At 33.0% G+C, this 25,383-nt stretch overlaps 1 protein-coding gene across 2 annotated transcripts in view; it reads right to left on the bottom strand.

Annotated features, from left to right (window-relative positions):
- Positions 1-12,217: 12,217 nt before the first annotated feature.
- Positions 12,218-25,383, bottom strand: part of LOC140434818 (antichymotrypsin-2-like) — a 169,184-nt gene continuing 156,018 nt past the window's right edge. Inside the window, exon 4 of one of the 2 annotated variants that reach the window (XM_072523353.1) lies at positions 12,218-12,430. In XM_072523353.1, the coding sequence (XP_072379454.1) occupies positions 12,291-12,430 (140 nt within the window). In that variant the 3' untranslated portion in view covers positions 12,218-12,290. Of the gene's footprint in view, positions 12,431-23,135; positions 23,276-25,383 lie in introns of those variants that run through there. The other variant, XM_072523363.1, reaches the window with a different exon arrangement.

Below are 25,383 nucleotides of genomic sequence, written 5' to 3'. Positions count from 1 at the left end.
TTTGCTTTTTGGCATTGACGAACGTTTTTTGTTTCTTTATGTGGTGGAAATAAATATGATTTCTTGGCAATATAAAAAAAAATGATGCGCCAAAAAACTTAAAAATACATTTAACTTATCATAGCTTTCGCCAAAACAAAATGCAGCTAATTACCAAGGTCTTAGAGTTTATCACCAGAAAACTCTGTGATTCTAAAGAAAAGTCCTGGAAAAATTTGAATAACAATCAAAACTTTTAAAACTCCAGCTCTCCCGAACTTCTACAACAAATTTTCTGTAGATGCAAGATAAACTGTGGAAGTTTGTGAGGTTGTCAAACCTCATGTCATTGTCAGGCCTTACATATTCTAAATTGTTCCTCAATAGTTCTGGTAAAACCTGCAGTAATGTCATTGAAATATCAAAGTTATTCGAAAAATTCGAAAAATTTAAAGATGACTTACTCACAATGACGCCAATTCTAACTCGTTCTTCCGTAAGCATTCACCTTTAATACTAAGTAATTGGATCCTGAAACGCAGCCTGTACCATCAAAGAAAATAAAAAAAAACAATGACAGAAAAAGCTTTTTAAATATATTATTATGCCACTTGGGGAGTTCTACCTAATTATGTGTGTGATATTAGGTAATATCTAAATAATGTGTTCTTTAGAAGATGAATTGAAGGTGTGGTATTATCCTATTTTTTTTTTATTTTAGTTTGATGGCCTTGGCTGAGCCAATTAGCCAGACAAACTTAACTAAATTAGACTATACCAAACTTATCAACATTTGAAGAGCATACACCTAAGAGAACCATTCACAACCATCAAACAAATTAACGTAGCATTCTCTTATTACATAAAAACCTGAAATTTAAATAGAGCCTTTAAACTTTAAAATTAACATTTCCCTTACTTCTTCTTCTAGTGCTGACTCCACCAACGAACGTTGGCTATAATCATTGCAAATTTGTCTCTATCTGCTGCTTTTCTTAAAAGCGTCTGTGTGTTTAATCCGGTGCAGTCGCGGATGTTTTTAGCCAGGATATTTGTCTTTTTCCTTCGATTTTAACGATATTTATCTGAATATATTAGATACATCCCCTCGTTTTCATAAATTTTTGTTAAGATACTAAGATTTGGTGTAAATGTAAATTTGTACCACTGGATCTTCCTTAAATGATAGGTTGTCCCTAAGATATAGCGCTGGAGGGTTTTCGAGGGGCATTCTCGCAGTTTAGTTATGGACTAAAGTCATGGCTACAAAGCTTTAATTTTGTTTTGGTAAGATCCATATATAACTCCTTCATTGACAATTTCGGATGAAAAAGTAGGAAGATAAACGGCTGCTGTAAGATTTTTGGTGATTATATTTATGCCAAGTGGTGTAACGGGTGTCTCTTTTAGACAGCATATTCAGTAAAACGAAGGTTTAAATTAATATAACAATAGATTTCGAAACAATAAAAATAAACTGCCAATCCTGCGGCTGCGACATGGATGCACGGCTCGGCGAACCACTGTTTTATACTTGCGAAAATAAAATAAAATTAATGTTATAAAATTGAAACGACAATTATGGTGAGTACGGTGTGTTAATAAGCGCGACGAAGACAGGAAAAGACAGGTCAGAGAAATAAAGATGGAACGAGTCGATCAACACTTGCTCCGGCGAGAAGCGGAAAACGACGAATTAATACTTAGACACGGAAAACAATAGGTCTATCCCAGATCAGTACTCCAAGATCGTGTACGGAACTGCCTCTAGATCTACACTAGTAGAAGCTGTTAGCCTTTAGTCAATACTATAGGGCCAGTGGAGTAGTTGGAACTTAACATCGACACTCTGACGGAACTCCGAACGATTGTCCAGTCAATACTTAGACGACCAGTGGAGTTCCCACTAGATCAGCACTTCAGCAAAACCTAATTCTCTGTTGAGGCGAACGCTGTTTTATATCGTCCTAGGCCTTCCATCTACTCTAGCGCGGGTTCATGGAAGAGGAACTTTTGGTGGGCGTGCGTGTGTACGGTTGTCGCAATTCTTAACTGGTCTGCTGAGATGCCATTTTTATTCGGCTTGGTTTCTATTTACTTCTCATTCGGTTTTTATTTGACTTAGGTTTTTTTTATTCTTCTTCGGATTCGGTTCCTATTCGGGTATTACTCAGGTTGGATTATTTTCGGTTCTTTTTTGAATTCGGTTCTTATTCGGCTCTTATTCGGTTTTTGTCAAATATCATTTAAAAGAAGTTCCTCGATCTAAGCCGAACTTTTCGGCTTCGTGCTGTAATTCCTCTTTGAACAATCGGTATATCCACGACATACCTGCTACTGAGTCTGTTTTGTCGTTGCTGGACTAAGCAGCATATCTATTTTTTGCTGGGGGGCCAATTTGTAACGTTTTACTTCTACTTAGGCGCAAATTTGTGGCGCTTTGCTTTTGCTCGGGCACCAATTTGTGACAAGTGGCTCTTTTAGACATCAGACTCAGTGAAATGCAGGTTTAAATTAAAATAAAAATATATATGGGACAAATAAATAACAAAATAAAGTTATATTTAAACGAATGAAAATAAACTGTCAATCTTACGGCAGTAACATGGACGTACAGCTGGGCGACCCACTGTTTAATACCTACAAGTCAAATACAATTAATGTTATGAAACTAAAACGGCAATTACGGTATGTTAGTACACACGCGCCGAAGACAGGAAAGATGAGTCAGTGGAATAAAAATAAAAGGGACCGATCAATACTCGGCCTGGCGAGGAGCGGAAAGTGACTAATCAGTACTTAGAAACGGGAACGAATAGATCTGTATCAGATTAATACTTTGAGACCAGGTACGGAACTGCCACTGGATCAACAATCTAGCAGAAGTGGTTGGCCTTCATTCAATAGTTCCTAGTTGTTATCAGATCACCTGACGAAACTCCGGACAGTTGGCTTCCAGTCAATACCCAGAGGCCAAATGGAGTTCCCACTAGATGAACGAATGAGACACAGAAATACTGGTCTGTTATTAAATATTGCATCTGTAAACGATCTTTTAGTACGAAAACTCTGTTGTTCATCTGCTAAACTTATTACCTGATACATGAGTTTTTGTACAATTTTAGTTCTAAGTATTAGTGTGGTATTTAACCCTCCATCACTCGCACCTCAAAAAATTACACCATCACTCGAGTATTAGATTTTATCTAACATATGGTATAGGTCAAATAAATGAGTCATTAGTACTTATTGGTTAAGTTTATTGGCTACTAACTTACAAAAAACGATAAACTTTATTTTTTTTAAACAAAACTGCAAAAAAAAACTACTATAATAAGTTGTAGTAATGCGTATTTTTGCCCTCTGATCACATGTCCTAAGTACACAAGTTTTCGTCTTTTAATAGTTGATATTATTTCCGCCTCATTCCTATCCCTCTAGTTACTTCCACGTTTGACATTCTTTGAATCCATGATATTCCTAGGATTCTTCTGTAATACAAAATTTAAAGGCGACCAACTTATTCAAATGGACTTGTTTTAGTATCCACACTTCCAAACCATAAAAAAGAGTAGAGAACACGTAAAATCGAAGCATTCTCATGCGTAGTTCAAAACTTATATTCCAACAACAAAAAAACTTTTTAAGTTTAATGAATGATACACGTGCTATTTCAATGCGTGTCTTAATTTCTTTGTTTTGGTGTACATCTGATGTTATCTATGTTCCTAAGTATTAATACTCTCAATTGCAGTATCTTCAATAGTCAATTGGATACTTGCATGTGCAGATTTAGTCATGATCATGCATTTACTTTTCTTTAAATGTATCTTCAGTCCGTACTCATGACAGCGTTCATTAAGGCGTTGCATTACGTTCTGTAAATCATTGTTATTATCCGTAAATATTACTGTATCGTCTGCAAAACGTTAGTTATTCACAACTTCTCCATTGATAGATATACCTTCTATCGAGTCTGAGAGGGCTTTTTGAAATTACGCTTCACTGCAGACATTGAAAAGTAGTGGTGACAGCACGCAACCCTGGCGGACTTCTTCCTGTATTTTGATATTTTGGGTGTACTGGTTGTCAACTCTTACCTTGGCAGTTTGATTCCAATATAAATTATATATAATTTTCATATCACGATTGTCAATATTTTCGCTTTTTAATATATCTACAAGCTTTTTATGTTGAACCTTATCAAATGCCTTTCAAAGTCTACAAAACATAAGTACATATCCTGATTCATGTCCTTGCATCTCTGAGCCAGCACATTCAAGCCGAACTAAGCATCTCTTGTACTCATACCATTTCTAAAGCCAAATTGTGTGTCACTAATTTCATATTCAAGAGTTTTAACAATTCTGCTGTGAATTATTTTCAAAAATGTTTTAAGTGTGTGACTCATTAAAGCTATTGTTCTGTTATCTGAGGAAGTTGTTGCACTTGGCTTTTTGGGAATTGCTACAAAGGTCGATTGCAGCCATTGTCTGGGGATTGTGGCAGTCTGATATATTAGATTAACTAGTTCAACCATTACATTAATAATATCTTCATCGATTAGTTTTAATAATTCGATTGGCACATCATCTGGTCCAGTAGCTTTACCCTCTTTTGTATTTTTGATGGCATAGATGACTTCTTCTCTTAATATTGGTGGTCCGGTATCCTCGTTGATTTCTAATGACAGTTCTTCTCTTTCTAAATAGTTGTTGGATGTAATGGGTCCAGTGACATAATCTCTTCTTCATCTCAGTAATAATATCCCCTTTATCATTTTCAAGGATATTCGTTCTTGTACGTTTTCTAGAACCTGTCATTTCTTTGATTTTTTTGTGTAAATGAAAGCTATCATACTTTTTATCCAGATCTTCTATGTCCTTGCGTCTGTCGGAGCCACCTCTCTTTTGCCTTTCAAATTTTCTTTCTGATATTTCTCTGAATTTCTTTGTATTTATTCAGGTCTTTGGCTTTATGTTTTCTTCGTTCTTCCATAAGTTGGTCTTCCACCTTTTGGTCAATAGTAAGAGTTTCCGCATTATCTTCTTTGACTTTCCTTAAGTTCTAGTTTATTATTTATAATAACGGATGTGGAACAATCTATAAGTATTTCACTAAAAATCTTACCTTTTATAATAATATTATAAATTTAGATTTTTATAAACATCGACTTTTTCTAACTCTCCCACGAACGCGATCGCTCGCGTGTTAGATTTGAATTAACAACAACTGCTGTCGGCTATAAGATAATAGGTACTCCCACCGTTATTGAACATAGTCCTATACGAGTGTTCATAGGAGTATTTTTGGTTGCAGAGCCCAAAAGAAGCATTATTTCGATAATTATGGTGAAATATTTAAAAACGTTAGATTTTTTCTAATGGTGCGAGTGATGAAGGGTTAACAAGTTTATACCTTTGCAGTTTTCTCGTTGTTTTTATCTCCTTTTCGAGTGGTAAAATTAGTTCGCTAGTTCCTCATTCTTCCGGCATTTTATTGTGTTAATAATTTTGTTTATTATTATTGTTAATTGCTCTATCATTGTTACTCAACAATATTTCAGTAATTTAAAATTTGGGATTACGTCTTTACCTGCAACTTTTTAGTTCTTCTGCTTTTCAAGTTTTTTTAAACTGTTTGTGTATTTATATTCACTTCTTCATTTATGGTAATTTTTGATCTTTCCGGTTCTATTGTCATTTGTGATTTTTCCGCATAAAGCTTTTTTAGATAGTCAATAGAATTTTCCTTTTTTATGTGTCTATTGTTTCCTTTATCTACGTTCTTTGAACTCATATAAAGCACCATGTTTTCTTTTGAAATATAATGCTCTAAGGTAAATGCATCAATAATACCTGACCCTGTACCAGTTGATGACACCTTCCTGTTTATATTAAAATAATAAAGAAACTAATACTTTATGGATAGTTTCCTATAAACTCAGATATTTCTTGACATCTTTACAACAGTGTACGTCTAGGTTATATACGCTAACATATTTACTGCCACTCGTATTAAACTTTTAATAAAATCGTAGTGAATGGGCTTGGGGAGGTAAATTTACACAATAGGGTTTAATACTTTTTGTTTTTACGGTAATTCATACTTATTAATTCCCTGTGATATAAAGTGTATGTAAATCAATATTTTGAATCTTAAATGGAATTTTAACCTACAAAATCTAAAATACGTAAGGGGTCAACTACTGGAACAAAATAAATAGCATTGCTCCAGTAGTCGACATCCCTGTTATCTACTGGAACAAAGCAACATTTTTTATATTCTTGTTTTATTTCAACTTATTTACCATGATATAACCATTTCTGTTTAAAATATTGTTTTAAAAATACAATTTCCTATAACTGACCCAGGGTGTCACCTTTAGGTGCAATATGTTTGTATGCATGACCCGTGGAAAAAAATTTGTTTACTTAAATTCATTAAGAACCGAAAAACCTTAAATAACGGATAAAATAAAGAAATAAGAAATATTAATAGATATTGCTTTTTTATTATGTAACAAATATTTTATATTATCATATTTTACTGTTATTTTTAAATCTTAAAAGTCAAGAAATCCATTGCTTTATCGAAGTGAATGCATAACTACCTACTTACTTACTTATATATTTTTTACAGATGTGGCTACACCAAAAATTTTGCAATACCCTGAAATTTCAATGACAAACGCCCTTAATGCCGTAAAAAATGGTATGCCAGTTAAAACAGCAGCAAAACAATTCAATGTGCCAAAAACCACCTTGCTTTATAAATTTAAAGGTATTAACCCGGAAGCAAGAAAAATGGGACCTGCCACGTTATTTTCGAAAAGTAAAGAGGATTTGCTAGTTAAGTGGATAACTTACATGTCTAAATGTGGTTTTCCTATTTCCAAAGAAATTTTTTTATCGAGTGCCTCGAAATTAGGGAAGAAACTCAACAAATTGTTTAATTATGATCGTATATTTTTTCATGCTGACGAGTCGGCATTTTTTTTTTAAACCCAAAGTACAATAAAGTGTTGGCTTTGAAGTATATTAAGACAGTTTACTTAACAGTAAATAGCAATGAAAAGGCGTGCCTCACTGTGCTATTCAATGGAAATGCCGCAGGAAGTTTAGCCCCACCAATGATAATTTTTCGGTACAAAAGAATACCTTCAGATCTTTCTGAAAGCATTCCGAAGCATTGGCTAATTGGTGTGTCCGAAAACGGGTGGATGACATCAGATACTTTTTATTCTTACATGGCCAATGTGTTTTATCCGTGGTTTTATGTTTTATTTCCTATTATATTTTTTGTCGATGGGCATGCTTCCCATTTATCCTTTCATCTCAGTAAATTCTCCTCAGAAAAAAAATATAATTCTGATTGCTCTGTATCCGAACGCTACCCATTTACTACAGCCTATTATATGTACGTAGCCGTGTTTTGCACGTTAAAATCTGGTTGGAAGGAGCAAGTAAGTTCTTGGAGGTTAAAAATTAACACGAGTTATTAAGAACGGTATTTCGCTCCACTATTAGATGCGGCAATGCAATAAACGATTGCATAACTCCGAAAATTCTAGAAAATGGATTTAAAAAATGCGGTATTTTTTCGTGGAATCCCAAAGTTGTTAATGATTTTTTCCCCAACAATGAAGATCACACTTATTTACATGAACAGCAAAGTCAAAAAGTCTGAAAACTCCGAATAAAGAAAACAATCTTGCTTTTCTTGAATCTTTTATAGAGACAGAATAAACTGAATCAATTTGAAAATGGACTACATAAGACAAAGTGGTGTGGGTCAATAGAAGATACGTTATTATTTGAAGTTTGGAAAAAAATTAAACAGAGAAAAATTAACTTAACTGCACAAAATCTTGAAAACTTTATTAAAGAGGCTGAAACTGTTTTTGAAGATCTCAACGAATGAAGAATTGAAGAATTCAACGAATGCTATTGAATTCCTTGAGAATTATTCAAGTCTTGTTTCAAATTTAGCAATTTCTCCTATCAAGAAAATTAATATACTTACTAAGTGTAACAGATGTAACGCCTCAAAATATCAATCTAAAATTATCAGAAGCCCCAGATATACAGATCAAGGATCTATTAAAATTAAATCTGGATTTCCCACAACATATAACACCTATCAAAGATACTGTAAAAGATGTAACACCTCAAAATAGCAATCTGGATTGTCAGAAAACAAAAATATAAGGATCATCAGTTCACCAGAAGAGAATCTGGATTTGCCACAACATGTAACGAATACTTAAAATACTGAGATTTCCCAAAATATTTTAAAGTCGAATCTAGAGATCTCAGAAGACACAGCTTTATTAAATAATTATCATATAAATGTACTCAGTACAAAACTGATCCAAACGTTCCTAGTCCATTCAAGCGAGCACTCTTCTGGCCAGAGATAAAACCAGAATTAAGAAAAAGTAAGGAAATAATACCAAGTGTAGTAACCAAGTCAAATGTGGCAGGAGTATAATAAAAAAAAAATAAACAAAAAAAAGTAAAAATTGAAGCTGAAAAACTAGAAAGAAAAAGAAAGCAAGAAACCAAGAAAAAAGACAGAAGCCAACAAAAAAAATTGGTAGGAAAACGAAAACCTACTTCTGAGAATGTGTCATTAGATTTAAAGGAAAACATAAATAATTCATCTAGAAAAAAGCCCAAACTTAACGATTACGTGGTGGTAGAGTATGATGGTAAATATTTTCCAGGTAAAGTTACAGCAGTCAGAAAACAGAAGTATTTCGTTTCCACAATGACTCAAAGTGGTAGAACAGGATGGCGCTGGCCAGATACAAAATACCAAATATGGTATGATGAAAAAGATGTCGTTAGAAGTATAGATTCACCGAAGGTTAAAAATTCCAGAAGTATATTCCACATAGAAGACATGAATACGTTTACAGAATTCACCGAAAATTAATTTTCTCTGATTAACATTTAAATTTCAGTTTTTTCTACAATAATTTCTTCAATTTGTTGTATTATGTTTGTAATAAAATATATTTTTTAAAACTTCAACACATTATTCATAATATACTAATTTTACTTTTAATTTGTTATCTTTTCCGCAACTTCAACATTTAGTACAAGTGGGTCAGGTATAGTTAAGTATTTTTAATACTAAATTTAAATTTATTAAATTAAAATTTAATAAATATATAAAATTTATTAAATTAAATTATTAAATTTATTAAATTTTTGCATATATTATTATATTATTTTGCATATATTCATTAGTAACCAATAGTATCCTCAGAACCTATGAAGCAGTACTTCAAAACCCATTTTATATTTTTTCGTTAAATATTGTAAATAATCAATTAAAAAGATACTAAAGTAATAGGTACTGTTGCATTTACCTTATATGAAACAAAATAACATGATTTTTATTTCTTTTGAAAAACCTTTTCAGTGATCTAGTAAGTTTTTTCTTTTCTTTCCATTTTTCCTTCAGTAATCTACAAAAGGATGGGGTGGATTCAATCCTTTTGAACGATTTATTTTTATTGGAATAGGTATCTTGTGGAGTCTTCCTGTAAACTTTCGACTTTTATCTTTGAGGTGTATTCTGGTGTTTTGTTATCATATATCGCACTAATAATACAACATTGTCGCAACTCAAAATGTTTCGAAATTGACATAACACTATATTCACACGTTAAATTAAATTCCCTATAAGTCAATAAAACTGTCGTTTTAATAGTGCAATAAATTAATAAGAGATGGCGCCATAAGACGGTATTCATAACCGACCGACTGTCATCACCCTCCTCACAATATCGCGTCATCTTTAGTTGCGACCAACAGTGATCGGGAACGCACGTGTTGCTTTGCTCATCATTTCGAGTTTTCACGGTATTGCTGAATCAGGTATGTAATTTCATAGCTATATTTATAGTTATTACATTCTTGTTGATTTGAACCTAATCGTAACATTGTTATTTTTCTAGTTATTACACTATTACTGGTTTAAACCAGCACTTTTTAAATTAATATTTTTACTAACGACACTATTATTGGTACAGTTCATAATTTTTGACATGCTACATTATTGTTGAATCATAACTTTAAATCATTTTTGTTGTTGTTTGTAAAACATTTATTAATCATTATATATTTGTCGATCATCGCATAGTAATAAGTCATTTAAAATATGTAAAAGTGTTATTAAAAAAGCTTACCAACAAGTTTATTTTATAAATTTAGAGTTACTACACTCTTTGTGATATTCTTGCATCAATTACCTTTATACTTAATCTAATAATATTACTTGGTCCATTTTTAGGTTTAATACCTGAGTCGTCGGCGATTACTTGTTGCTATTGCAACAAATACTGAGGATTGCGAGCAGGAAATCTCTTCACCGTCGTTATTGTTACTAGAGAGTACAAATAATGAACCTGGTGCCCAAATAGAAAACAGTGACTTTGGGAAATTACAACCACCACCTATACCTTCACCATTTACGAGTCATCAAGTACTTCAAGAAATTGACGCAAACAGTGAAACAGAAAATGGGATTGAGATTTGTACTCTAATATATAGAAAAAATTATACAGGCTAATCCTGGTAGAGAACTGGACTTTTTATTATATATTATATTTTATTTAGTAATTGTTGCGGGCAGCAAAAAAATTAATACGTCCTTACAGCATATGCGTACGCAGTACAGAAAATGAATGTCAAACGATTTCCGAAGTGGAAATTGAAACGTCAATAAACGTATTTTAACCGTTAATTGTGGCTTATTCCCATTTAAATAGTAATTAATTTAAAATGCCACAAGAAAATAGCTTCAGAACAATATGAATGTCAAAAGCATAACCCATAAATTGCTGATTTGCGGTAACTCTCAAAACGAGGGTGACAATGTGCATAGCGTCATAGAAAAGCAAGTAAAGCGTTTCGTAAAATCTGGTCCAGTGTATGTCCCACAACAATATATGGCATTAATTCAGACGGCTATAAAGACAGGCAAACCGTATAGCGTGACTGAAGTGACTAAAGAAAAATTTTACAATCCGAAAATACTTCAAGAAGAGTAGGGTATCAATTTTAATGTAAATGAGGAGAAAGACAAAATAAAATGGCATGACATTAAGGTGTTTCGTGTTGAAAACGAACATCCATTTACTTTCTTTTATAAGAACTCTTACGAAGATGAAGACTACCAAAAAGTTTTAAACTGAAAATCAGACTTCGTTATTTGCTAATGGTTTGACATGAGAGTACACAAGCAAGATACCTTTAACTCAAAATTAGAAAATTAACTTAAAGGAATTAATTGACAAAAATGTAATAAACTTGCTATAAGGCTTTGATTAAACATTAAAATTGTATTTAATTGTAATCAATAATAATTTATTTTTAGACTGATTCAAACTAAGTTTAAATGATTTGTTTTTTTTTAAGTATGTCTTTTTAATTGACTACAAATTACTTAAATATGACTAGATTTCGTGTTCTTTTTTTGGAAGGTTTTTTTGTTAAAAATTAAGTACAAAATGTTCAAGAATACTGTATTTTGTTATCTGTATCTGAATTTGTTTGATTATAATATAAACTTAATTAAAAACAGTCTTGATTTATTTATTAATATCAAAACCAATAGTTCTAGGTAATTGTTAACGTGTAATACAATCTCTTTAGATCCAATGTTAACAAACACCAAGAATTAGTTTCCAAAATTGTTGTTAAGTCCAAAAACTAACGTAAACCGCAGAAAAAATAGTAAATCAAATTGTAGTAACACAAAATATTTCATAAATAATGTCATAACTAGAAATAATATCTCATTTCGAACATTTTGCTTAGAGCAATACAGTGTTAACTCAAAAATTTTATATAACTTCACTGTCAGTATTTTTATTTAGCTAAGAGTACAAAAAAACTTTCTTTAATATTAATTAGAAACATATGCATTGAGTTTTTTTTACCTGTAATAGAAAATGATAAATGAGTTTTTCGTTGATTCTGAAAAATCATCTTTTTTGAGTTACGACACTATTGTATTATTAGTGCGATATATACGATTTCATTCGGATTTTGCACAATATCAATTATTGATTGCTTTCTATTTCTGCTAATTCTACTAATTAGCAAAAAATACTGATTAATCTTGGAAATAATAAGCATTTAAATAAAAAGAATTGCATTTTTTGATAGAACTTTATTGAATATATTATTTTATTATATAAATCATTTTACACTGCATATTCTAAACACATGACAAACAGTATTAAGCAAGTAGATTGAACAAAAGACTCTTTTTAGCACAAAGGTATTGGGTTTTTAGAAATTATTGACCCTTCCTGCGAATAAGGCAACGCCCGAGTTATGGTCTCTAATGTAATAGAAGAATGGATGGTCTGCGGTAAAGTCGATTGGTTTGGGTCCAATATATGTTACAGCAGACATATAGGCGAATCCAACTAAAAAAGTAAATTTTATATAAATAAACATTAAACTATTCACAAGGTAAAAATTAGACTTAGAATGTTAATGGGTTGTTAATATATTCCAAAGTGAGTATGATATTTTCCTATATTAACCTATTCTATACTTTTTTATTTGTTATTATTGGTCCCGATGATAACCAGATTGGCAATTAATATTAAAAATTATATCCTTTTTCAAATGTTACCGCAGATATGTAAATAGCTGTAGGGTGTCAGTCTCTCAGTATATTGGGAATTCACTTTTATCTTCTCGAGACATACTAATAAACAACATTAAAAACCTAATAAATAAATTAAATATATTTAAAAATTAAGTCCTTGAATTTGGTTTACTCTGACATAGGCGCAGAATCATCCATGTTTCGCAAAGATATTTTTTTGAAAATATCGTTATGCGATACGAACGAAAGAAAAGTTTTATACTATACGAATAAAAACATATTACCTAAGACATATTATTTGAAAAATATCGACAAAGATCGGCAACAATCTTTGCCAATTTTTTCTTTGCCTTTGATCTTAGAGCTTTTTCAATGCCATATATGTTCTTAAGCCACAAGCACTGTCTGCACATTGGTCTGCGCCTACCATCGCTCGTATTCCCTATTTACATTTTGGAAGTTTTCTGTTTTTTTTTTAATGACTTAGATCAATTTGAATTAAAAATTTTTGCGCATTTTATTCAAAATTTGATGGTGTGGAAGTTTAAGAAATTTTAAAAATTTCGTCGATATAAATAAACTTTAATGCCTGGAGAATATTTGCGCTACTAACTTTTAGCATTTATGCATTAACATCATAAATTAAGTTAGGTTAGCCATTCTTCCACTTAAGAGGTCCATTGTGTGGTTCAGTTGTCACTTCAGCCCAGCCTCTTTAAAAAAAGTCTATTATGGCCTTAGGTGATACTTGTTCAAAGGGTTCGACTTTACAACGCTCAAATATATTGAGCCTTATCCTATCCAACCCTGAGCATTTGCACAGAACTTGTTCCATCATCTCGTCGTCAGCTTGAAAAAAATGTATTCGCACTTTTCATCATTTTAACGGTCATCTATAAAAGCTGAATGTTTGAGACCCGTTTGTTAGTGCCAGTATTTATGTTTCATTCGTTCTACACACTCCGATATTGTTTTTTTTTTGACTGTGCTTCTTGCTATGGCAACGAAACATTCTGATCCTATAACTGTTTCTTTTGTCCCTTCTGTGGCAAGTAGGTCAGCTTTTTCGTTTTCTTCATTACCTGTATACAGGTCACGACATTGTTTTGTTGACCATACAACACAATTGCAATCACTGTGACATGTTGCACGTTTCCACCTTTATATTCATTTTACAGTAGGTACGAATTGTCGTAATTGTCACATTGACATTAAAAATTTCAAACGAGGTTCTGAAAGAATAAATAAATAATTAATAAAATGGCTATGACGTTGTATACCGTCCAAGAAAAAATGCAACCTGTAACATGGTACTTTCAGGGTCATTCGATACGCGAAGTAATTGATTTATTTATTGTTGCCTTCGAAAATAGATTCATTCTCACTAAGTGTTACAACAGTTAAAAATACCATCAAACATTTTCAAAATTCGGGATATGTAAACAGTTGTAAAAAGTGTCATGAAGGTAATGAACCACGTGTTAGACCTGTCAATGAGGATCGTCGAAACAGGGATATTGATATTTGTGCTTTTGTGGAAGCTAGTGAACCCTGCAATAGTGTAGGTTTTGTGAATTTATGTTAAATGAACAAAATGAAAATTTACACTTTTTAATAAATATTTTATTTTCTGACGAATCTTCATTTTAATTATATAAAGAACACAATTCATCCGTTGCAAGGTATTATTCTCGGAAAAATAAGCAAGTGTTCTCAGTGTTGCAGTGCGAACGCAGCATCCGCAAAAGTTATGGACTGGGATGTTAGGCGACCATATTGTCGGTCTATTTTTTATCGATGGAAACCCAAACGGGCCCAAATATTTACAACTTTTACAGAATGAGATCATTCCGGCAGTTCGACGCCTTCCTATTAATTTTCAGGAGGTTTATTTCCAACAGGATAGGTGTTCGGGTCACAACTCTAGAGCAACTATTGACTTACTCAATTAAACGTTTCCTGATCGACTGATAAGTACCCGTGGTACAATTAAATGGCCTACTTAATCCTGTGACTTAGCGCCTAGATTTCTTTTTTTGTGGTTTTCTCAAAAAAAAACATTTATGTGCATCAGTTTGAAAGGGCCACAGACCTGGTCGAATTAAGAGCAAAATACTTCATTTATCTGCAAGCATTACACCAGCCCTACTCCTAAATATGAGGAGAAATCTGTATGACAGATTTGGTTACTGTTTAGCACAAGAAGGTGGAATATTTGAGCCCTTAATTCATTAATCTGCGTTCCTAATTTTACGAAGTTTGAAGGTTCTTAATTAGTTAGTATTTTTTGTGGTTAAGTTTGGAAATATTTTATTGATTTTTTTTTATTTAAAAAAACAAACGATTCTTATTCTGAATTTTTTTCTTCTTTCTTCTCTTATTGTTATAAGCTTTGTCCATAAAATTTGTACAATTTTCAGTGACAATAAAGCATATTACTTATTTACTTACTTATTTATTTGTATTGCTATTAGGGCTAAAAAATAACCAAAAAATTAGTTTTAGAGCATTATAATAAATATAGTCTAGAGATGGGATTGCCATAACTCTTAATACCTATGGTCAACAAAACAATGTCGTTATCTGTATATAGGCATCCAGAATAAACTTACACTTCGTCAAAGTTAGCTCTGTCTTTCAGTTTAAACTCTAGCGATGCGAAAAATAAACAGAGAACGCATTCAGAGTAAAGAAGATAGCAAATGCGTTTGGATTTTAACATTATTTTATTATGGAACTACGACTGGGGGAGGGTCAATTGAACTCAATAGGTATTGAAATTTAAATAATTAGGAGTAATTATTCCACGTAATATTATGTGATGAAAATTATCGATTTTTATTGTTTTTAAAGGTGAAATATATTATAAAAAATTGATATTTAGATATCAAATTATTAATAAAATCATTTCAACATAATTTAACATGTTTGAAAACTAAAAGCAATAAAAAAGTTCACATACAGATATTGTACAAAATTGCAAAGAAATACATAGCTAAGTAATTCTAGGTATGTCCTTAACAAAACAAGAGAAAGTAAACTGACTGTTAGAAAATTTATAATATATAAATGGTCATTTAATTTTATAATCAAGTTAATCTTCCAAAACCAAAATTTTATTAATAACATAACTAGTTCATTTTTAAATTAAAAAACCATCTCCGTCGACCATCATCTTTTTTTTATATGATCATTTTAGCATTGTATACATCATATTGAAATATAAAAATAAAATAAATTGTTTAATCGTTTTTGTTTCCTCTAAAACGTCCGTATTCTAACAGTATACTTACAAAATAACATTACAATAGTTCAATGCCTTAAATATCTGGATCGGAACTCGAATCTGTATCTTCTAGATCATCTATCACTATCAGCATCATCGTTGTCATCATCATCATCATCCAAGTTAATTATCACTTTCTCCGTAACTAAGTCCACTGCCGGTGCGCTTTTCATAAAAAACTGTTCTGCCTGTTTGGCATTTTCACACCGTGATTTCCATTCATCCTCTGAAAATGTCTCAAAAAATTGATTACATAAAACCTCCACATCTTTAAAGTTAAAACTTACATTCCGTTGTGCAACATAGTTTTTCATGGATGCCCAAACTAACTCAATGGGGTTTAACTCGGGATGGTAAGGTGGTAGTCTTAATACCGAATGTCCATTTTCCTCTAGAAGTTTATCTATTTCATATGATTTATGATACGTTGATAAAATTTTGCTAAAGTGTACAGCTCGGCTCTTAACATATCATCTGTAAATGGTATATTTCTCTTTTTAAGCCACTCTTTTATTTCATCTTTTTTTGATGCAGTCGTTATATTTTTTTCACTTTGAACATTGTGGTATGGGGCATTATCAATCACTAATACACTTTGTGCTGGTAAGTTCGGTATCAACATTTCCACTAGCTACTTTTTATAATTTTGAAAGTTCATCTGACTATGGTAATCACCAGTTTTTAAATTTGATTTAAATTTTAAGTAGGAATTTTTTATGAACCCCATTTCTCCCCCTGCATGAACTATTATTAACCTCTGTCCCTTAGAGATAGGCTTACGCAAACCATCGTGAGAATCATCATTCCAACTTTTATTGAATGTGTGATAAGAGTGGATGTATGTTTCGTCCATGTATACTATAGGATGATTTTCGTTTCTGTAACTCTTAATACTTCGCAAAAAAGCTATCCTTTTTTATTGGATGTCAGGTTTTTCCATAAGCAATTTTTTCTTTGTCTGAGTTTTTCGCCAACAGAAACCAATTTTATGTAATACTTTTCGTAAACTTCCATACGATCCTGTGTAATTAATTTTATTGACAAATTTCCTGTGTATGCCTCTCAACGTAGGAACTTTTTTTTCGTGGACGTGAAAATTTATTACAAATCTCCGAAGAATTTCCTTACCCATATTATTCAACTTAGTTTTGGTCGCACGTTTTTGTCTTTTAATATTAGGTGTATGGAACGAATCACTTTCACCATCTTCAACTGATCTCAACTGTTTCATTTGAAATTTGCTTTACAGAACCAACACTAACACCAGTTGCGCGCGAAACACGTTCTTGAATTTTCGTTAGTTCTATTATCGGATGTTTAGCCTCCGCTTCTCGTCTCATAAAATATATCACATTTGCTATAATTTCACGAAATTGACCACTCAAAACTTTACGATGAACTTTTGATTTAAATTCCATTGTAACGGAACCGGATTAATAAGTCCTACACCAGTGTAATTGATATGCGTCTGATCTGTTTGCTTCTGCTAACAAAATTGAACTGAGTATATTCGGGCTACTGACGGATCCTCCCCTCCAAATTTATATTCTTATCAAAACTCAGAGACATTGCAATTCTTGACGAGCTGTACATGTTTACTTTTTTATCCAAACAAGATTCTGAAGACAGTTCCAAACTAACTTGGGGTCAATCTGACTTCACTCCGGTGCCTTTCATGCCTCTTGGCTATCAGATGTAATTTTATTAGATATGTCCCTGTGGTTCTTTGATATTAGTTTCTACACGTACATTCCTATAACATTATATTCTTCTGGGCAGTTTAAACTCTTTTATCGGGTAGATGCCATTCTAAGATTCCTTGTGTTCGGCACCTGTTCCCTTCTTCCAAGAAAGACAACGGTAACGCATCTCCCTGCCGTAACCCTGCATTTATTTTAAATTTTTGTGACAGATCATCTAGTATTTGCACTCTGAAAATCATTTTACTTATAGTTATTTTTACATGTCATATTATGTTCTGTTCATTCATGGCTTCGTATAATTTACATCTTAGGACCCTATCGTACGCTGACTTAAAGTCCACAAAGCTATGAAACGTATTAACGTTAAATTCATTGGTTTTTTTAAGATTTGACTTGCACAAAAGCACCAAAAACTTTGGTCAAATGTTGAACTACCTGGCCTAAAACCGCTTTGATATTTACCAAGTAGTCCTTCCACGTACGTACTTAGACAGCTGTACACGTACAGAGTGGTAAACAATACTTTGTATATTGTGTTTAGAAGAGTTATGCCCCGATGATTTATACATTTTACCAAATCTACCTTTTTGTGCAGCACACATGTGATTCCAGTGCACCATTCCTTTGATGTTTGTTCTTCTTCCCAGACTTTGACTATTATGCTGTAAATTTATTGCATATTGCTGTTACCTCAATTCTTAATGAGCTGTGCAGGAAAATTGTCCATTACAGAGGACTTGTTATTTTTGAGGCTTAGGAATGACTTATCATTTCTCACTTCGGTACCAAGTAGTTCTTTAAAGTGTTTAACTCATCTGTTTTGTACTGTGTCATTGATACCAACTATGTGTTTATTTTCGTCCGTACACATTGTTAGCCGTGGTTTGACCTAAAAAAAGGAGATATTGGCAAACTGGAGGAGTCCAACAGTGTCATACTTGTATGGATGCTGGATTATTGGGAAGTGGTAGGCAACAAAAGGGTTAATAAAAATGTTAAATGAATATTAGCTAAAATATTAATTAAAGGGGCAACCCTATATAAAAAAACGTGGCACTGCACTACACTGAGTACGTTCACAATATTAGTTATTAGGTATATTTCTTAGGTTCACCAGAAAGAAAATATTCTGTGAACTTATCTCCAACATTCTGACAAGTTTTAAAATTAAATTTAACTTACATATTGCTGCAGACTTCGCTGACTAATTTTTCAGCTGAATTAAAACTTATTAGTTTATTTCGAAATTAGACATATTGTTATGTGCTGAGATACTCGTATATACTATGTTAGATACTACACTGTGTTATGAATATTCCCATTTTTACGGGCCACGTACTTAACTGCCGCTAAATAACAACCAGCCCTCTTGAGCTGGAGTTTCTACCTCTTATCTTTACGATCGTCCACATAGAAGTAAAAACAAGACCAAATTTCTTTTCTACCACCAGCTACAAAGTACTCCAGCCAAAATCGAATCTTTAATCGACAACTTTCTCACGACGGCTTCAATTGAATATTTACGACAAACGCAATTCATGATAAACAAAAGCAAACATATATTTTGTTTATTTATTTCAAGAGACGCTCGAAGTTGTGTTCCCATATAGTTCAGCTTCAGTGGTGATGTAGAAGGGGCCTTCTCCAGAAGCCAATCCAATGTGCATTGGCAATTCGCTGTTTGGGTACATGATAATTGTTTAATTTATTTTCGCTATTTGAAATCATAATTGGAAAGTGACTAGTTAGTTTAGCCTATTTTTTAATCTTTCTTAAATCAATCTACTCATGGACAAGTCAAGTGTCGAGTTTTCGTCGTCCCTCGACAAAAGACTAGGTTGTGCCCTTTACTTTTCCCCTTTTTTAGTAAGAAATTTTGTTATTTTCACTAGCAGGTTTTAATTCCCATTTTTTTTTAAATATAGCCCCATCCCAGATCTATAGAACCACGTTCCAAAGCTCACTGGCGTGTCCTTCAAAACAGTTGAGTACCGGTTTGCAAGGTGAACATACTTGCACCTGCATTTCCTATTTTTCTTTTAGCCCCTTACTTCCCATTCAGACAATTATTTTTACTATGTACTGTTTCCTTCGTCAATTGTTAACATTATTGATTTTGTTACGGTTGAAGTAGTTTGCTCAATTTTGTTGCTCTTGTAGTGAAAAGCAACAGGTTTTTATCTAAAATTGTTGGAATTACTGACCAGTGTCTAGATAGCAACACACAACGCCGTATAGCAGTTGTCTATAAAATTGTTGTGAAGTGAGACGTAACTTAGAATGTATTATTGTTTGACTAAAGCACAAAAAACGTTCAAAGATAAACAAAATAAATAGTCCAACGCAATAAATGTAGTTGAGTTTTATATAACACTTTTGGCGCCTAATCGCAGACGAGAGTAAACAGCAGTTTCCAATGTACTGCACCTTTCTTTTTCTTCTTCAGTGTCTTATCCAGTCTGGATGTTAGCGATCATCAAGGCTATCATGGTTTTGTTGACTGCTCTGCTAAACAGATCCGCGAAGGTCATTCCATGATCCCAAACTATTGCTGGAGGTTTTTTAACCACGAGATACAACGACATCCGGGTCCTCTCCTGCCAAATACTTTACCTTGCATGACGAGTTGAAGAATTCGATATTTTTCTTCGTTCCGCATTACGTGCCGGAGATACTCAAACTTTCATTGTTTTACTAAATTAAGCACTTCTTATTCTTTTCTCATGTGCTGTAGGACCTCAACGTTGGTGACACGGTCCACATACGATATTTTTAGTATCCTACTGTAGATCTATATCTCAAAGGTTTCAATCCGCTTTTCTGTGGCTTGCGTCAGTGCCCAGGCTTCAACTCCATATAGTAACATTGGAAGAATATAGCACCTCACTATGCCCATCTTGATTCCTAAACTGAGATCACTGAGATCTGCACAGCAAGAATCTCAACTTGATAAATGTAGATCGTGCCATTTCAATTTTGGATCTTATCTCTTGAGCGCAGTCCCATTGTGAGTTGAGGGTAGTTCCAAGGTAAGTGAATCTGTCGACTCTCTGGATCTCTTTAAGATATTAAGGTCTAGTCCGTATGTTACGCTTACAGTTCTCACTGGGTCTAGTAAGGCTTTTAGATCTTTTAGACTGGTTGCTAGTAACACATTGTCATCGGATTTGCGTATATTATTGATGTATTCACCGTTCCCTCGGACTCCCATCTCTGGGATTGTGAAAACTTCACTAAAAATTTCCTCCTCGCATGATCTTCACTTGGTCGGTCAGCTGGTCTTCGACCTTGACTTGAGCACGATGGTTACAGTATAATTTCATGATGATCTGAATGTCCTTCTCATCCAATCCTACTATTTGTAGCGTAGTCAATAAAATAAATATAGACATCACAACTGACATCGCGGCATCTCCGAAGTAGGACTTGTAAAGTGCAAAGTCCTTTATGTGTACCCATGGAATTGCGGAATCCAAATTGCATTTCACCGACATTTTTTCGTATTTCTTGTAAATTCTGGCATGTATGATTTTAAGAAAAATCTTAAGTGCATGACTGATAAGACTCATAGTTGGGAAATCTTCGCACGTTTTCGCAGATCGTTTTTTTGGTAGTTACAAATGTTGACAATTGTCATTCCTCTGAGATAGTACCTAAATCGTATATGGCGTTAAACAGTTCAGTTAACTCCTTTCTGCTCACTTCTCTTATCACCTTAATAAGTTCAACGGGTATTTCGTCCGGACCTGTGGCCTTATCATTCTTAGACTGTTTAAACGCTGCTTTCATCTCGCTTTCTAGTATTGACGGCCCTGTCATGTAATATATTGCTAAAAGTTTACCTCGGTAGTCCTAGAAAAGTTCTTCGATGTACATTTTGCAGGTGACCAACTTCTCCTTTACTGTAGGCGCCAGGTTCCCGTCTTTGTTTATAAGGAGGTGTGTGATTCTCCTCTTGTATTGACCAGTGGCTTCTCGAATCTTTCAGTGGATATTTATATGATCGTGTTTCACTTGGAGCTCTTTGATTAGTTTACATTTTTCTAGCATCCATGTCTCCTTGGCTCTTCGTATTTCTTTTTTAATTGTTTGGTTGATTTTTGGTATTTCTTCACGTCCCTGTTTTTCATTAATCTTCTTTGATCCATCATTTGCAGAATGTCGTCAGTCATCTGTTCTTTATTTTTTACTCTTGTTTTCTTTCCCAGATGTTCTCTTTCCGCATTTAACACGACGTCTTTGATATAACTCCATTTTTGTTCTACACTCTGTTCTTGTTGTTTAGCGGTTTCTAGTTTTTCTCTCATTACATCTCTTATGTTCTGACGAACTACAGGGTCTTTTAGAGTGTAATAATCCAGGTTCTGTTTAGGTTTACCTTTGACGAGTTTCTTTAGTTTGAGTTTTATCGAACCCACTAATGGGTTGTGATCTGATGAGACGTCTGCTCCTGGGAAGGTATTTGCCAAAGTCAAGCTGCTATTGAATCTTTTGTTAATGAGAATAAAATCTATCTGGTTTCTGACGATATTATTCGCTATATCTGCAGGTGACTTTCACGTATAAAGTCGTCTCGGGGGAAGTCTAAACCAAGTGTTAGCAATGGTAAAATCTTCTTCCCGGCAAAATTGGATAAGTCGGTCTCCCCTTTCGTTTTTCTCACCTAATCCGTATTGTCCGACGATGTCTTCTATTCCGCTTTTGCCAACTTTGGCATTGAAATCACCCAAGATGATGGTAAGCTCGTTTTTCTTGGTATATTTTAGTGCTGTTTGTATAAGTGCGTAGAACTCCTCGATATTCTCTTCTGGCTTTTCTGATATTGAAGCGTAAATTTAAATGATGTTCTTATCGACGACTCTGCTTTGCAGCTTCATCAGAATGACTCTATCAAAGAGAGATAGCATGCTGATCACAGCCCCAGTGACCTTTTTGCTCAGAATCGATGTGGTTTATCGTTTCTCGCATAATATACTATATGCTTATCCACACAGCACTGTCCCGACCCTGGCCATCTTATCTCGCTGATTCCCATTACGTCGATATTAAGTCTTTTCATTTCTTGAATGGTGTTGTGTATCTCTCCCTTCAAACATACTTCGAACATTTTAAGTACAGATTTTTTGAATGTTCCACCTGCACACTTTTTCTCTATTAGTGTTTAAATATTGGTAAGGATTTAGTGAGTTGACTACCTGGAAAGATTTTCATTTTCGTGTTCTTCCTCCCCTGCCAGATCTTGGTATCCGAAGACCATGATCAGTACCTTCTCCAAATTGGTTTACATTAACCATGATGAATGAACTAGTGACTATTTATGGGGTGGTTTCCCGTTGCCTTTTCCTTTGTATTTAAAAAATTAGGTAATTTAAGATACAAACATTCTTTTTAAAATTAAAATAACGATTCGCAGTATACAGAACGACCTTCTACGGATTACTTAAAAATATTGTTTATGCTATATAAAAAAATTTATTATGCCCATTTTAAAAATAATAAAAAAAGTTGTTTTAAAAAATAGATATTACATATTAGAAATTGTTGACTCTTCCGGCGAATAATGTAACACCCGAATCGTTATCACTAATATAATAGAAGAATGGGTGGTCTGCGGTAAAGTTGGCGACTGGGTCGAAGTACCCCCCGAACAACAGAGGCACAAATTCAACTGAAAAAGAAATTGTTATACTTGTTAACAAACAGAATAAAAACTGTAGATGAATACAAAAACATACGCAGTTGGAAGAAAAATTTAAGCGCTATATATACCTTGTACCGTCAACAGAGTTAAATCCATACCACTATAGTGTTAGTAATGAATTAAGATAGCTCGGAAAAAAATAGGATGTATTTTGCGTCATTGTATTTAATAATACAAGATTTTTTTATGTAAGTTTATCTTTTCAAAATTCAGTTTACATGTTAAATAACGTTGAGTAGGGGAAAGGGACACAAGATGACAAAGTAGGTAAGTTGTTCTCTGTAATCTTTATATACAGTGTGGAAACCACTTATGAAATAAAATTGTTTGTGTACTTATTTTAGAAAATAATAAAAAACGTTGAGGTACCTTAACTTTTAAATTTAAATGTGTGCTTTTAAAACATAAATTTGAATGTACAGGTTGATCCACGCAAGTCTGGCATAGTCCATAATCTGTATTTTAAATAAAACACCCTGTATATTTTTATGTTTTTAAAGGCCCCTTAACAACCTGATCTCAACGAACTATATCATGTAGGGTCTATTATGAGTAATACAAGATAACATTTTCAAATTAAGTATAATTTTTTTTAAGACAATTAATTCATAGAATACCCGAGGTAATCGTCATCGTAAAAGGAGATCGTCTCTTAGAATGCTTAAATATTTTTCCGCTGTCAAATTACCATCTACAAATATAGGACCAATAATATGATCTCCTATAATACCTGCCCAAACATTTAACTTTTGAGGATACTGAGTGTTTGTCTCACGCATCCAATGAGGATTACTGACCAATATCTACAGTTTTGTCGGTTTACCTCTCCGTTAAATGTAAATGTTGATTCATCAGAAAAAAGCATTGTGCCAAGAGCTATTTCATTTGTGGTAATTTTATCCATTACTCTTTCGAAGAAATCGATTCTACGATCTGAATCGTCTTCTGTTAGCTCCTGCACAAAAGTCAATTTATATGGATGAAGTTTTTCTTCATGGAGACACCTTAGGACAGTTGTGTGACACATTATTTTGACGCGCAATTTGACGTGACGTTAGATTCTCTGCGACACTTAACAAAGTATCCACTTTCACCTCATCTTCAATGAAATTCGGTTTTATTTTTAATGGTTTGACATATCCAAGTTCTCTGAATTGTGCATAAATTTTAGACACAGTACCTTGTGCAATATTAGGCAACTGAGAATACCTCTAATTAAATAAGTTTGCTACTTCAACTTGACTTCTACAATTCTCTCCGTAATCGATCATCATTAAAATCTCAATTCAGTGGGTCTCGGTGTAAATATTTCATTTTTATTTCTGCAAGAAATTAGCTTTTAATTAGGAATTTATTATTTTAATGTAAAATATCAACACACCAACAACTGATTGATAACAATCCGCATTATTCACCGATTTAGTTTAATAAGCAGACTATCTGGACAGTTTTTACCTATTCATGATAAAAAATGTTAACACGGTTACTAAACAGAAATTTTCCTTAATATACTGACACTCAAAGTAGAAGTGTATTGTCTGTATTTAGCTAATTTAAAATAATACCATAACACGTGATAAATTATTAATTTCAAAATTTCACCTTGTATTATTCGTTATAGACCCTACATGATATGGTTCGTTGAAATCAGGTTGTAAAGAATATTTTAAAAACATAAAAATATACAGGGTGTTTAATTAAAAATAAGGATTATGGACTATGCCAGACTTGCGTGGATCACCCTGTACATTTAAATTTATGTTTAAAAGCGCACGTTTAAATTTAAGTGTTAACGTGTCCCAGAATTTTTTATTATTTTCTATAATGACACAAACAATTTTATTTCATAGCTGGTTTCCACACTGTATAAAAATCTCGTGTCACGATGTTTGTTTACGCTAATCTTCAAAACCAGTAAATCGATTCCAATAAAATTTTGTTAGTGTGTATTGTTTGGTTTAGCTTAAAAGATAGGATATTTTTTTATCTCGATCAATAACCCTTATTTTTTTTAATTGTTTAATTGTAAAAGCAAGATTTTTTATATCCAATGGTTGTAATTACTTCTAAGTTTC

Source organism: Diabrotica undecimpunctata, chromosome 2 (genome assembly GCF_040954645.1).
Source record: "Diabrotica undecimpunctata isolate CICGRU chromosome 2, icDiaUnde3, whole genome shotgun sequence".
Lineage (NCBI taxonomy): Eukaryota > Metazoa > Arthropoda > Insecta > Coleoptera > Chrysomelidae > Diabrotica > Diabrotica undecimpunctata.
Note: the sequence above shows the minus strand (reverse complement) of the source record. Positions and strands in the feature narration are given on the sequence as shown.